Source organism: Agelaius tricolor, unplaced genomic scaffold (assembly GCF_023055355.1).
Source record: "Agelaius tricolor isolate 1412-34295 unplaced genomic scaffold, bAgeTri1.0.p SCAF_30, whole genome shotgun sequence".
Lineage (NCBI taxonomy): Eukaryota > Metazoa > Chordata > Aves > Passeriformes > Icteridae > Agelaius > Agelaius tricolor.
The window spans coordinates 1,562,656-1,578,084 of NW_027269290.1; the positions used below are offsets into that span (position 1 = coordinate 1,562,656).

Below are 15,429 nucleotides of genomic sequence, written 5' to 3' on the forward strand. Positions count from 1 at the left end.
GCAGGTCACCCTCAACTGTGTCCCAAGTTTTATGTGCAAGCCTTTCCAAGATCCCTGGAGAGATGCTGTCCCCTGCAACATAATAGCAATAAATAGCAATTTTGGGAGAAGGAAGGATGCTTAAATGCCCACCTCCATGTGGACCCATCCTGCCTGTCTCCCATAGGGGTGGACAGGAACCAAGGTTTCACGCAGCCTCTGCACCCTCAGCTCAGAGTGGTGAAGGGAAGAAGGATTTTGGTGCTGGAATCACCGTGAGCTAAACAAAGTTCCTAATGCACATGACCTTGTGCTTGAGCTTGTGTCCCACATCCTTCCTAGGACTGCTCTGGAACCTCTCCTCCACTGATGAACTAAAAGAAGAGTTGATACAGGAGGCTCTGCCTGTGCTGACAGACTGTGTTATCATCCCTTTCTCGGGCTGGTCTGATGGCGGCTGCAACAGGACACGAGAAATTATTGACCCAGAAGTGTTCTTCAATGCCACAGGGTGTTTGAGGTGAGTCACCAGGCAGGGACGGACTGTAGCTTGTGTCTGTGGGCAAAAGCTAATGCCATCTAAGTCCTCTTACAATGAGCTGAATTCATGCTCATTACAATTGCGCTATGAAAAATTCTCCTTGAGAAAGTTTTCTTGACTAAGAGAAGGTGCAGAAAAAAAATGCATGTAAAATATTTTTCTAGTAGCTTTTTTTTAATAATTTTGCTCTTACTGAGTCTCTTCTCAAAAAAAAAATTGAAGTTGTTTTGTGCACTAATGGAACCCATCAGTGTCTAGCTCAGACCGGGAAACTTTGCCTTTAGAGTTTTGAGGCTTCCAGAGAAAACAAACTGATTTAGGGTTTAGGTGACAAAAAGACAGAATTTTCTGTGTGGGGAAAACAAGCATTTTCCCACTTCTTTTGGTAACTGTTTTAGTACGGAATAGTCCCATTGTCCTGGACTTTTCCTGGCTCGTTTCATCTGGAGACTCAGCTACGAAACAGGAGGTGCAGACTGAGCCCAGAGTAGTTTATTTTGTTCACAGGAAACCAGAGTCCTTTTGTAGAGGATCTTCGCCCTGACTTGCTGTTTCTCCTACTTTCCTCCTCCACTTGGATATGAGCTCCTTGTCTCAATGGGAACAAGTGGGGCAAAAAACCTGCCCTGTATAATGAGGTGCTTTCATCAAGGGAAGCTCTCCCCGAGGGAGGCAGCGCCGGCCGCGCCCTTCCCAGACATGCAGCTCGCAGGAGCTGGAGCTGCTTATGAAACGAGAGGCTGATCATGGCAGGGCCTTTGGAGACCTGATACCATCAGCTTCTGTGGCTGGGAACCATGTCTGGGAGATAGGGAGTGCTGCTCCCTCCTTGCCTGTCCTGGAAGGCAGCTCCCCGAGCAGCTGCGGCTCGGGATGTGTGGGGTATGGTGGGTATGAGCTGCTCTGCTTTAAGGCCATCCCAGCCTACAACACCATAAAACATCCCATTAAAATTAGGGAAAGACAATGGCAACAGCTTGTAAAAATCCTGTGGAGTTTAACTACAGGTAGGCTCTACCTTCTGAAACTGATCCCAGCCTGTGGCAGCAGTGCCCAACATCCCAAGGAAGACTGGCAGCTGCAGGTCAGCAAGAGAGCTCCAGAGGCCTGAGGGAGCAGGACTGGGGAGCAGGGAGAGTGAGGGAAGTTGGGATTGGATCCAGAGCCCCTGCTCCAAGGGCTGAGCCAGGACTACTCTGAGTCACTGCCCTGCCACATCAGAACACAGGGATGAGAACAGCCCTGGGTTTGCCCTGGGCCCGAGCCATTGCTGCTCAAGCATTTCTGGATTGCAGATGAATCCATGTTAATGAGGAGGCTGCAAATCACAGTGAACATCAGATCCAGTTCTGGAACGCCTGCAGTGAATATCTACAACCACTGCCAACCTCTCTTTGTTTTTCATTTGCAAGCTATAAGGCAATAAAATAGGAAAAAAAACCCAAAACAAAACAAAAAAACCCCAAACCAACCAAACAAAAAAAAAACAAACAACAAAAACAAACCAGAGTAAAACAACAAAACCCATATCCTGTTACTGGAAAAACTCCCCTGTCCTGCTGACAGCTGCCAGTGTCCAGGAACCCATTTCAACCTCACAGATGGGTCAGTCCCTCTGGCATTTCCAGCCCATTTCCCACACAGACATTGCTGCTGACCCTGGGTAGGTCTGTGCTTACAGCCCTGTGCACCTTCCTGATGATCACAACAAGCCCAGATAGTCTTTAGCCAGTCTTCCCTTTGGAAACTCCACTCAGGAGACAGTGTCTGTGTAGTGGCACATGCAGAGCCTCTGAGGCAGCCTTCTGCTGGTGACTGTCCCTAGGAGGGTGTCTTCTATGCAGAGCTCCTTGCAGGACATATTCCAGGTGAAATCAGTCCCAAAGAGCAGCAAGAGAGCTTGTGCACTGGTGCAGTCCCACCAAAGGCCTCCAGAACAGGAGCAGTTCTTCAGCCTTGCTGAACCTGCCAAAAAATCCCCCAATTCAGTGACAACCATAGCCAGAACAGAGCCCAGCTCACCCTCTCTCCTCTTTGTCCCCTGCTGTGCTCCTCGATGGCTTCCTCAGGAACCTGAGCTCTGCAGACATGGGGCGCCAGACCATGAGGAATTACCCTGGCCTGATCGACTCTGTCATGACTTACACCCAGAACTGCGTGGCCTCCAGCCGCCCTGATGACAAGGTACCAGCTGCTGCCCTGGGCTGCCCAGCCCCACAGTTAACAATTGCAACCCTGGGAATACTTCAAAACCCCTTTCCGAAAAACACAAGAGGTGGCTGGAGTCTCTGGCTGCTCTTGTCCTTCCAAGCCCCAGTGGGATCTGTTGGAGGGTTGTAAGTCCTTGGGCCTCTGGGCCTGAAGTAGAGCTGGGCTTTAAAATTTTCTTTTAACAGACACAGAGGAACAGTAAAATACTTTGGTTCCTGAGTCCTCAGAATACTTCCCTTCCCTTCCCTTCCCTTCCCTTCCCTTCCCTTCCCTTCCCTTCCCTTCCCTTCCCTTCCCTTCCCTTCCCTTCCCTTCCCACATCCTAATCTCCATCTCTTGCTCTTTACCCCCACCTCTTGCCATCCAGCAGGACTCAAGTGTACAATCCCCAGCTTGGCACCATGTTCAGCAGGAAGCCAGGAGCTGGCATGTCTCTGCCAGTCCCCAGACTGTGACTGATGGCTGTGTTGAGCAGCACTTGCCTTGGACAAAAAAGTATTTGTAGACACTTTTTAGATGTAACCCTCAAAGTTACCAGAGTTATTTTGAATTCTCTCTGGATTGAGCAAACCCTCTTTTGGGGATGGCTTTTGCAGGAAGCCCCTTTCCAGCAGCACACACAAAACACAGCTCTTTGGAAATGTAACCACAGGTTCTGGTGTTGGTTATGGGTATCCAGCCAAAATTCTCTCTTGCTCTTCCCATTGGGCACTCTGGCATCCAAGGAAAGGAGGCTTCAAGCCTGTTCTTGGTAAAAAGTGTCACCTGATCTGTAACTGTTACTCAGAGAGAGTCATTGGAAGTTAAAGTTACCCCTGGTGAGAGGGGCATTTCAAGATTTGGAATTTCATGGTTTGATCCAACCACTCTCACACTCTCTTTTCCTGTTTGCCAACTTGGCTGTGGCAAGTGAGGCCTCCCAAGGTTTTCTGGGTCAGCAGCTCACTGAGATCCTTTACATCTATTCCAGCTCCTTCCCCCCCATCCCTTGCTCCCTGAAAAAGGCTAAAGAGCATCTGTGGTGCTAAAAAGCTGATTTTATGGCCCAGTCCATGTCCTCTCTGGTGCTGTTCCATAGTTTTCTGCCTAATGTGATGTTTGCATTTGTCTTCTGGGGGTGATGCAGTCTGTGGAGAACTGCATCTGCATCCTGCACAATCTCTCCTACCGCCTGGATGCTGAAGTTCCCAACAAATACACCCAGCTCAACCACATGGCCCGGAGCGTTTACATGGACAAAACTCTCACAGGCTGCTTCAACAGCAGGAGTGGGAAAATGGAGGTAGGATGTGCCATGGAGGAATTGGGAATGTGATGTTCAGCCCCAGGCAGGGGCTGCAAAGGAAGAGCAGGATCTGAACTCCCTGTTTCTCATGTCTTTGCAGAATGATGAGTACGGGGTTCCCCTTCCTGAGGAGGATTTCAAGCCCAAAGGCCCCAGCTGGCTCTACCACTCAGATGCCATCCGCACCTACCTGTCCCTGATGGATCAGAGCAAGAAGGATGCCACCCTGGAAGCTTGTGCTGGAGCTCTGCAGAACCTCACTGCGAGCCGAGGGCTGGTAAGAGCTTCCCTCCCCTCCACATGTGTGCACCCAAATGTGTCAGCCCTTCCATGGAACCAGAGAGTCAGTCAGGTTGGGAAGAACTCTAAGGTCCCTGATCATCATCACTTCTCAGCCATGAAAAAGGAAAATGTCCTCCTTAAACCTCAGGGCACCACAGCCAGTCTCTCCATAGTGTTTGATCCAGTGGGATCCTAACTCCAAACTCAGGGTCTCATGGGGAGCTACAGCCAGCATCCCAAGGATCTATCCCAGACCCATACACTGGGTTTCCAAGTTTCCCCAGTCTGTTGGTTGCACTGCCAGCAGCTGCTGGTATTGGCAGCCTCCCCCAGGGTGGCAGTGAGGGTGAGCCCAGATGTGCACCCCTAGCCAGATGTGATGAGAGATGGGAGAAGGGCTGAGCCACCGCCCGTGCGTGTGCTCCAAGGGGAGGTGGCTCTAATGACAGGGTGGGTTGTGCTGTGGATTGTGGCTTGTCCACACCTCAGAGCTACCCGTAAAACAGCTGTGACAGATGTCCTGACCCGTGGGCACGGCAGTGTGGCAGTGCCAGGGGCTGGGTGATGCCGTGGCACCATGGGGAACGTGTCACAGCCATGGCTCTGCAGGCCCACGTCACTGCCCTGGGCACGTCCTCGCAGGCTGCCGCCCCTGGGACAGCCCTTGACTTGTCTGTTTGTGCCCAGCTCCATCAATCCCAATTTAAATAAGATGGATGGGGAGATAAAGAGATAATGATTCCATAGGTAGGAGAGGCGTGTCACGTGTGGGGAGTGTCCCACCCAGAGACACGGGTGACTCACTCGGAGCCTTCCCTGCTGGGATGGCATTAACCTGCCAGCTCTGATCTCCTTTTGTCACAACGATTTCCATGCTAAATAATTGGGAACCTTGACTTTTGGCAATTTAACTAAGCAGTGCCACGAACCAGAAGGTGGAGAGAGGCTGTCACGTATGGGCAGAGCTGGTCAGGGAAATGGGGCTGGAGTTCTGTGCTCCAGGGAAAAGAAATTTCAGCAATCAACAACATTGCACAAGGGACAAACAACCAAACCCAGCTCTGACAGTGCTGGAGCAATTTAATTCAGCCTCCTGGCATGGAATGGCTGAAATTTGTCTGGGTGTGCAGAAGTGGCTCCTCCCCTCAAGGGTCTCATTCCAGCTCAGAGCTGGAGCTGGAGTTGCTGAGTTTGCTGTCATTTGATGGAAAGTGAATCTGGGGATGAGCTTATGGAGCTTGCTGTGATCCTTTAGCTCACAGAGGATGGCTCTGAATATCCTTCAGCTGTGCTTTACACACCCCAGTACTGCTGGTGTGAATGTGCCTGTGGTGCCCTGTGGAACAGGGCACATGTTTTCCAGAGCCTTCTCTCCACTCCCATCTCACTGTTGATGGACGTGTGTCTCCATCAGCATTTCTGGTGGGGCAGCTGAGAAGTTCAGTTTAAGTTCTGTCAATAAGGGCAGGTTATTCAGGAGATGTGCTTGAGCTCCTCTGCCCTGACTGCATCTTGAGACCTTCTACATTTACAAGCACAAGATCACATCTAAGATGAGTAGTTTTGGTCCTCAGACTGTTTTTTAAAGGCATCCATTATCTGTTCCTGCTCCCATTGGCATTGTGGCATGGCAGGGAGCTGTGAAGGGCCAGGGCAGGGAGCTGCCAGGGCGTTGTGAAGGGTGAGGGCAACACGGACATGAAAGCAAAGCTTCTCCAGCGTTTGGAATGTCAGTTGAGTGATCAACTGCTCCATTGGGGCTCCTGAGAATAGCACCAGCTGCATCACAGCACATGAGAGGCTGACTTTTCAAATGTCACAGAGTAATGGAATCATTAAGCTTGGAAAAGCCCTCTAATATCACTAAGTCCAGCTGTTCACCCATGTTCACCTCTAACCCATGTGCCCAAGTGCCCCATCCATGTACTTTTTGAACATTCCCAGGGATGGTGACTCCACCACTGCCCTGGACAGCTGTGCCACTGCTTGACAACTGCTTTGGTGAAGAATTTTCCCCAGTATCCAATCTAAACCTCCCCTGGGGTAGCTTGAGATCATTTCCCCTTGTCTTGTCCCTTGTTCTGTGGGAGCAGAGTCCACCCCCCTGCACCCTCCTGTCAGGGAGTTGAGGAGAGCCAGAAGATCTTCCCAGAGCCTCCTTTTCTCCAGGCTCCCATAACTGTGGGGAAGAGAGGTAAAACTGACAGAGTAAGTGGGATCATCCAGCAGCAGGAGAAAGGATTGTGCAGTGCTCATTTTATGGTACAGTCCCATTCCTCCAGGCCTGACCATCATCCCAGCTGTTTCCCCTGGCACTGTAATCATGGGCTCCTGTGTTGTCCCTCAGATGTCCAATGCCATGAGCCAGATGATTGGGCTGAAGGAGAAGGGACTGCCCCGCATCGCGCGGCTGCTCCAGTCCAACAGCTCCGAGGTCGTCCGCTCCGGGGCCTCTCTGCTCAGCAACATGTCCAGGCATCCTGTGCTCCACAAAACCATGGGTAAGTCCTTCCCCCGTGCTCGATCCCAGCTTTCAGCTCTGTGGGATCTGCCCAGCTTGCTTTGTAAGCCCCATAAGGAGACCTAGCCATGCTCCAGAACTGGGCAGAGCAGTGTCATTTCTTCTGGCCCCAAGGACAGTCACCAGTGCTGTGTGACACGTGCTGTGCTTTATGGACAGACAAACCTGCAGGACCACGAGGGTGACAGTATTTTGGGAACTGAGTTGGACTTCAGTGTCTGTGGCCAACAACACTGCCCTTCCAAAGGCCTACAGACCTCGTTTTGTCTTGGGAAAATCCACTCACGACAATGATGCCATTGCTGTCCAACACTTCCAGTGTCTCCCTGCAGAGATAACTCTGCTTGGTGTTAACACAAATAGCATCATTCACTTGTGCCAGATTGTGTTTAAATGTTGATTGGAACATTCCTCCACCTCTTTAGCTCACCAGGTGCTCCCAGATGTGTCCCGTCTCCTGTCGTTCCAGTCTGGAAACACCAGCAGCTATGGGGAGATCATGACATCAGCTTGTTACACTCTGAGGAACCTCATCATGTCCAACCCCCACCTGGGAAAGTCTTACCTGTCCAGCAACTTGCTAAATAATGTAGTGAGCCTGTGCCGGAATGGGTGAGTGTGGGGCAGGAGGCAGGGGCAGGGACAGAGCCAGACTGAGCCCAGAGCCTTCCCAGCACCCTTTGGAGCCAGACTGGAGCATTATTCCTTCCCAATAAAGGAACTGGGTGTGTTAGTGGGCAGAAATCCTCAGCACTGGTTTCTTGGAAACAGACAGGAGCCATCCAGGGTGGATTTGCAAAAGGGCCTCTGGAAACTTTCTGGCTGAATTTTAGGAATTTCTAAAAAGAACTGAAGCACCAATAGCTTAAAGTCTTTTAAAAATAATACTTAGACAGCTTATGAAAAAAAAGGAGAAGTGACTTTTTACACAAGCAGATAGTGACAGGACAAGAGGGAATGGTTTCAGAATAAAAGAGGAGACATTTATACTGGATATTAGGAATAAATTCTTCCCCATGAAGGTGGGGACGCCCTGGCACAGGTTGCTCAGAGAAGCTGTGGCTGCTCCACCCCTGGAAGTGTCCAAGGCCAGGTTGGATGGGGCTTGGAGCAACCTGGGCTAGTGGAAGGTGTCCCTGGCATGGCAAGGGGTGGAACTGGATGATCTTTTAGGTCCCTTCCAACTCAAATCACTCTGGGGTTCTCTGATCTATGAAAAATTCGAGCCCTCAGAACAGGGGATGTCAGTGACTTCCTGACTCCTGGGCTTCCCTCAAACCTTTTCATGAAGGTGAGGTCTGAGATTCAACACTGCAGGTACACAAGGACCATGCTTAACTTTTATGTGCAATTCTGTTCATTTTTTAATTGAATCATCTTCCTCAAGATGCAACTCTGAGGGAACATAGGCAGGAATTATTTTAGGTACCTTCCTGGTCTACTCCTGTATTTTACACCAGCTGAGCAATCTCATCATATTTTACCTCTTTCTATTTTAGGACTTGGTTTGGGGTTTGGTGGTAGGAATTCTGTCCTGTTTGTTATCCATATTCCCTGCAGCACAAGCCTGTCAAGCCTTGCCAAGTTCTGTGTTCATTTCTGGCCAAACTGGTGTTAAACTTCTATTATCTTCGACCATGTTCTCTCCTTCCTAGGCTTTCATCTCTCCTGCCATCTGTCTTTGTTTTAAAATGCCTTAGACAAGTAACCCATTGTTTTCTGTTGTGAAAATCCATTTGCATGCCTTCATCATCCTTTGATAAAGTTATTCCAATCCACCTCTTGTTCCATGGCAGAGACACTCTCTGTCATTACCCGGGGCCTCCTTGTTTAGTTTGGGCCTGGGCCAAGGAGCATTGCTCTATTTGCTGCTTTTGCTTGCTTCCACTCTCCAATGAGCCCAATTACCATGAAACCCAGCCCTCTCCTAAGCCCTCCTTGTTTTGAATGGTATTTACTCGTGCTGAAGTCCTGCTGTGGCTCCTCAGACCAGTGCTCAGTAATTTGCTGCTCCAGCACAGCCTTGCACAACCCGGGCTGGGAACACTTTAATTGCCTTGGCTGTTGGGGATGAGCTTTCTTGGAGGTGAGTCACTGAATTGTGAGGAGTTACCAAACTCTGGAGATGTCTCCAGTCCTGCCAGGATCACAAAGTCCTCCCGAGAAACTCCCCAGTTCTTACAGTGTCCAAAACTTGAGTTGTTCCTTTGCCTCCGTTATTCATTTTTGTCCTCAAAGATTTTTATGCTGTTCACTTCTCAGGGAAAAAGAGAACAATTTCCACCCAGGAGTAATCTTACTTGTCCAAGCTGTATTATTTCAGGCTGTTCCAGCAGAGCAGATGTTGGAGAGACTTTTGACTCTTGCTGGGTCCCAAGGTGAAATTTTCCCAGTGTCACATGCTGCCTGCGAAGATAAACAAGAAAAATTAGGGTGGGATTTGTCCAGTCCTACATCAGAAAGAGCCTCCCCATCAGTAAACCTCCACCTCTCCTGGGGGCTGGCTGAAGCCCCCAGGTCCCCACTGTGGTTCTGAATGTGCTGAGTCCCACATCACCAACCTCCTCCTTCCCAGCACTGCAGGCAGCAGAGATGGGGGGGACAGGGGCTCAGGGGTGCCTCAGTTGCCACGGGGGACCCAGGGACACCCTGCACCCGTCAGGGCTTTGCAGTTTTCTCTGTTAATCTGCCTCAGGTCCCTGTGCACATTCCCTGACCCCCAGGCTGGGGTTGGTGTCTGGGTGCTCCCTCCCTGTGTCTCCTCTGCCACCCACAGATCCTGCCCTGTGTTTCTGAGCTGGGCTCTCACTGCATTACCAGCTGCAAACCAGGAGCTCCACCAGCTCAAACAGCTTCAGAGGCATAGCTTAGAAAGAGACTCCAGGTTCCAGACCAGTGAGTTATGCATCTTGTCCTTTCCCATGTTCTCCTCCCTTCCCATGTTTCTTTCTCCTCATATTTCTCATAGCTGGGTTCTGACAGAAAGGCAGAAAGGGTTCAGCAATTTATCTGATGGATGTGGTTTCTTCTTCTTCCTGGAGCATCCCAATTAAGTAATTGTCATAGAGCAGATGCTTTCCTCTATGGCATGGAGTTCATGGTCAAATGGGGTTCCTTCACTCTTCATTATTTTTAATTGAAGTTGCCAAAATATTGAATATTTCCTTCAATTTCTGGTGATGTTTCTGAAAATCAAGCCACTGGACCTGATTTATTAGGGTGTCTGGTTTCCTTTTCATTTTTCTTCTCCAGCTGTCTGAAAAATATTTCTCTGCTCATTTTCAAGCAACATTATTTCACTAATTAAATTGAAATTCTCCTCATTAATTCTACTGGCTGCACTCAAAGCTTTTCTCAAAATCTCTCCTTGTGCTTTAGACCATCACATTTGCAGTTTATCCCTTTACCATGGATTTATTTCTGTTTCTCTGTGTTCCTTCACTTTTCACACTTTTGCTATTGCAGTTTTATTTTCCAGTTCAATTGCACCACAGCATTTTGCCAAAATTAATCTCTTGAGAGACTCAGGTCTTGATTATTCCCTGTGCCAGAGAGTTCTTATCCACAGATTTCCAATTTCCCATTTCTGCCAAAGATTGCACCTTGATATCAATTTCATAATCTCTTGCTTGTTCTGGGAATTCCTTGGCATTCTCAGTGACACACCTTAAGTTCTTCGTACATTTGTCCTTTGAGGAGGGATTATTTCTCCCCATTATTTGATATCTGTGGACAAGATTCTTGTCTTTTTTGCTCCCATTCTGTTTCTCCCCATTCCCCACCATCTCCTTCTGATTGTGTCTTGTTTATGTTTTGTTGAGTCTGTAGCTTTTTGGATCACTCCTGCCACTGCCACCAGGGGACATCTCCCTCATTGCCTTTCCACAATTTTTCATGAATAATTCTATTTGTAAAAGACAGACAGTGCTTAAAATCATCTTTGATTTTCAGGCAATTCATTATTAAGGAATTTCCCCCTCAAATCAGCTGTCCTTGATATTCTGCTCCATGTTACCCACTACTATATTCACACTGTTTTGTTTGGGATATGCTGCTTTACCTACTGAAGTTGGCATCACAGTTCCACCAGCCCATATTGAGCTTTTTATACCTAAATTATAGCAGTCAATGCTGGAAGAAACAGTCAGTGCCAGTTCTTCAAATGAAGAGTTCAGAACTTCTGCCTGAATTCATAAATGATTCAGGTACTGATGCTGGTAATTTTGGCTTGAAAATACAAAACTTCTGAGGTGTTCTCTGGAGACATAGTGGCAAAAAGCACGTATTAAGCATCATTAGATGTAAATTTTTTCAAAAATAAGAGAGAATTACTCTGGCTTAGGAATAGAGAAATAACTTGAAACTACAAATCCTTGAGAGTTCAGTTTGTGCTCTGCCTGTCTGATCACAGGTACCCTTGGGTTTGTAGGGATTTAATGGCTTTTCAGCCACAGACAACATTTCAGGCAAAAATGTTTTAAAACATTGTCATTCTGGTGACAGAGCATAGTGTGCTTATAACTACAGAAGAGATTTGGCAATAAAACCTGTTTTTTCTGTCCCAAAGCATTGCTCAGGAATTTCTGGCTGTCCTCCAGCCCTCCACACAACACTGGGAGCTGCACAACACCTTTGAAGTTTATGACCAAGTTAAACTCGATCATTTCTTTGGTAGCAGTTGCTGTGTATATCAGAGAAATGCCTCAAAATTTTCTGGATATGGTTCCATCCCTGTCCTCCCACACTCCAAGTGTGGAGTTGATGTCCCAGGTTCCTCATGATCTATTGGTTCCATTTCTTGTAGGCTTTTGGGGACTGTTTTGAGGAATGTTTTGAGGACTGTTTTTGAGGGCACAAGGCTCTGTATCAGACAGGGAGGGTCCTGACCTTGGTCCTGTTCCTCTCCATCATCCTGGGTGGGACAGGCTGGGGCTGCTGCCCTGAACCCAGAGCAAGAGTCTCCCACAGCCAGAAGGAGGCCCAGGAGATCAGGAGCAGCCATGGGAGCCAGCAGGGAGGGGATATCAGGGTATGAAATGTTCCAAAATTATAAAAGGTCCTGCGATGACTCACGGTTTCGAGCTGTTACGTGAGCAGGTATCTGTTCCCTTGTGCTGAGTAAGGGCTCTGGGCTGCTTGCAGATGTTATTGCAAAGGCTCCCATCCCTTGTCCTCTCCAGGCAGCTCCAAGCCCGCTCCTCTGCCCCCTCCCAGGAGATCCACCCACGCTGGCAGTCCCTGCAGACTCCAGCAAAGGGCTGGCACTATTTCCCTTCTCTTTCCCTCTCTCAAATTTCAGACTCAGCTCAGTTTTATCCTCATTTTCCCACTCAGATCCTCCTCTCTCTTTCATTTTCCCTGCTCTGGTGACAATTGTTGTCACACAACATTGCTGAGAGAGCAGGAGGGTGTTACTGACAGTCCTGTTCATGGCTAGCCAGGCTCCCAGCTGGAGATGGATTTGTCCCAGTGCTCAGCAGTGCCTGGGTTTGTCTCAGGTGCTCAGCAGTGCCTGGGTTTGTCCCAGTGCTCAGCAGTGCCTGGGTTTGTCCCAGTGCTCAGCAGTGCCTGGGTTTGTCTCAGGTGCTCACCAGTGCCTGGGTTTGTCCCAGGTGCTCACCAGTGCCTGTGGGGTGCTGCTCTGTGCCTGCCATAATCCTCCTGTTGCTTTCACCTTCCCAGCTCCTGTCCAAAAGCAGCTGAAGCTGCTCGACTTCTCCTGACAGACCTTTGGTCCAACAGGGAGCTGCAGAGTGTGCTCAAGCAGGTAAGGACAACACTCCTGCTTCTGGGAGTCAGGAGCAGCTCTGGGTTGTTCACCTGCTGAGATGGGGAGCTGGTAAAGGCCCTGATCCAGCAGCGAGAAGGGCAGGGCCCAGGAGGAGCCTGGGGCACTTGGCCTGGCATCTGAGCAGGTGGCAGGGGGACACTGCTGGGACTCACTCTGGGGACAAAGCAGAGGGTGTCATGCCTGTGTCAGACACCTTCCTCCCTGGGGATGGTGCTGGAATGTTCCCCAGCACAGCCCCCTCACTCTGGGCTGGGACATGCTGGGTGTTCCACCCTCCTTTAGGGGCTTCCCTTCTCTGCAGCCCATTGTGTCCCAGCAGGTGCCTGGCAAGGTCCCTCCTCTCTTTCCCCTCATTTTCTTCTGTGTCCACGGCCCTGCCCTGTGGTTACATCCCCCTGCAGTCAGAGTAAGCTTTCAAACCAAGAGGAGAGGAGTATTTGGGATTTGTTTTACTCCCTGCAACAGAAGCTGGGAAAGTGCAGAGCCAAACAGGCACTGAGCCAGCGCCAGCTCCCTGCCCCAGCTGCTCCCAATTCCCAGCTCCCTGCTCCAGCCCCCAGCTCCAACTGCTCCCAATTCCCAGCTCCAGCTCTTCCCAGTTCCCAGCTCCAGCTCCCAGTGGAGAGTTTAAACAAGTTTGGGTTTTTCCAACTCAAAAGCAGCAGCACCTGCAGGGAGTACAGGGCCAAATTAAAGAGGAGGAGGGATCCCTACAAAGGGGAGCACCTGGAGGCAAAAGCAGAGCATCCAAAGTCTGTTCCTACATTGACAGTGAGGCCTTTCTGCAGAGGAGCTGGGGTGGTTTTGTGCCAGGCTCTGCTCACAGCCCAGGCCAGCTCATTTTGGTGTGACTGAGTCACTCTGGTGTTCACACACAGGTTTATTGCAGAGGTACCTGTCAGGGAGGAGGATGGGAGTCTGCAGGGGTACATGCACCATGTGAAGACTTCTGCTCTTTTTTCAGGATGAGGAACTAAATGAAACAATACTGAGTGAATGATTCAGTAGAAGTTCCCTCCAAAAACCAGGAGGGGTCCAGCTCCGGGTTGATGGAAGGCAAAGCAAGGAAAAGCCATCTGGTCTAGGGGAAGGTGTCCCTGCCCATGGCATGGGGTGGGATGAGATGAGCTTTAAGGTCCCTTTAACCCAAACCATCCCATGGTTCTGTGATTCTGTGGAGTTCATCAGTAAGGGTGACAAAAGTACCCAGAGGCCTGACAGAGGAGGTTGGCTGAGGATGAAGCATACTTTGCTCAATTCCTGCTCTCAGTGTAGAAACTGATATGCACCTCATGTTTCTGCTTTTTTAGCAAGGATTTGATAAGAACATGATGGGATCTTTAGCTGGAACGACCTTCAGGACCCTCTCCTCGAGATTTTAGAGCCTCTCCATGCACATTCAGGCTGCAGGTGAGAACATGGCCCTTGTGGTGGATTCGAGACACAGGAATCCTTTGAGATTGTTGCTACTTTTGATCACCTCAGGAGTGTGTTTGTGAGATTTTCATCCCAAATTTTCCCAGCCCAGTCTGTTTCTATGAGAGGTCAGAGGCTGTGCTGTCCCTGGGCCCAGGGCAGATGTTGCCCCCACTGCCCAGCTGTGCATTTTGGAGATGATCAGCACAGATGTCACAGGACAGACAAAGCTGCTGGGCTCAACTGTGCCCTTCCTTTCCTTTGCCAAGCAATCTCTGATTTCAATGCATTTTTCCAAACCCTCACAGGTGAGGCTCTTCTGGGATTCTCCCTGGCCCTCATTCCTGAACTTTGAGCGGTGTTAGCCAGACAGTGCCAGTAATGTGCAGTGAATTCCAGCACATCCATGGCTTCACTAGCCTTAACTAATAGTTTGAGCCCTTAATCTGCCTGTCAACCTCAGGTCAGAGTTGAGAACCACATTCTGTCAACTGAAAATCTCAAAAGAGAATCAGGGAAGAGAAACCATGGGCAGAATTTCCAGGGCATCGTTATGGGTTTATATTCAGTGAGAAATGAGGATTTAACCCATCAGGCACTTTTCACTCATGATTCCCACTGAAGGGAAAAGCTTTAAGCACTTTGAAAATACCAGAGGTCTCTTGGATAATGTCTGAGATTATGCAGAGGGAATTACTTGCTCCCTTCCCCAGCATGGTCCTTGTGATCAAACCAAGGGAAAACAGTGCTAAAGCCCCTTCCCTCCCTCTGCCCAGGAATGGATTTCACTTCCTTCTCTGTTGGGATGTTTGCACTGGGACTCTGAGGAGGGTGGAAGTCCAGGGTGAAAAGCTTTGTGCAGCTGAGAAACTGCAGCCAGGCTCAGAGAAAAGATTAAAAGTTGGGGTTTGCTGTAATGAAAAGATCTCTTGAATGCTTTAATTATCTGGGGTTTTGCTTTTTCTTTGTTTTATTTCTTTTCTATTTCAGAATTTGGAGTTGGTTCATGTCTAGGAAGAGCAACACTTCCATGATTCCTGAGGATGTTAAAGATGTAGAGAGTTTCTGAGTTCAACTCAACTGTAAAGCAAACCAAACATATGGATTTCATGTGGATGACACTGATATTTTTAAACATTTTCTTCTTTTTAGGGGGGAGAAGGGACTTTTATATACTTTCTCGATGTCAATAATTATTTTTTTGCCAAGAGTGTGTCTGTGTAACTCTGGGTGTGATGTAGAGGTGTGTGCAGGCAGCACACAGAGCACACGTGGGGAGCAGGATCTTCCTCCCGTTTAGTCCCCTGTTTTCCACCCAAGGTCAGGGTGATTGTGCAGTTTAACCCCTTGCAGGATTTTATTCCAACTTCACCCTATCCATGCACCAAATACTGCCATGCTAA

General features: G+C 49.1%; 1 protein-coding gene across 1 annotated transcript in view; it reads left to right on the plus strand.

Moving 5' to 3' along the window:
* Positions 1-13,992, plus strand: part of PKP1 (plakophilin 1) — a 46,278-nt gene extending 32,286 nt beyond the window's left edge. Inside the window, exons 6-13 of the mRNA XM_071450198.1 lie at positions 322-499; positions 2,590-2,704; positions 3,858-4,013; positions 4,117-4,293; positions 6,646-6,799; positions 7,245-7,431; positions 12,502-12,586; positions 13,921-13,992. Coding sequence (XP_071306299.1) covers positions 322-499; positions 2,590-2,704; positions 3,858-4,013; positions 4,117-4,293; positions 6,646-6,799; positions 7,245-7,431; positions 12,502-12,586; positions 13,921-13,992 — 1,124 coding nt within the window. The remainder of the gene's footprint in view (positions 1-321; positions 500-2,589; positions 2,705-3,857; positions 4,014-4,116; positions 4,294-6,645; positions 6,800-7,244; positions 7,432-12,501; positions 12,587-13,920) is intronic.
* The last annotated feature ends 1,437 nt before the right edge of the window (positions 13,993-15,429 follow it).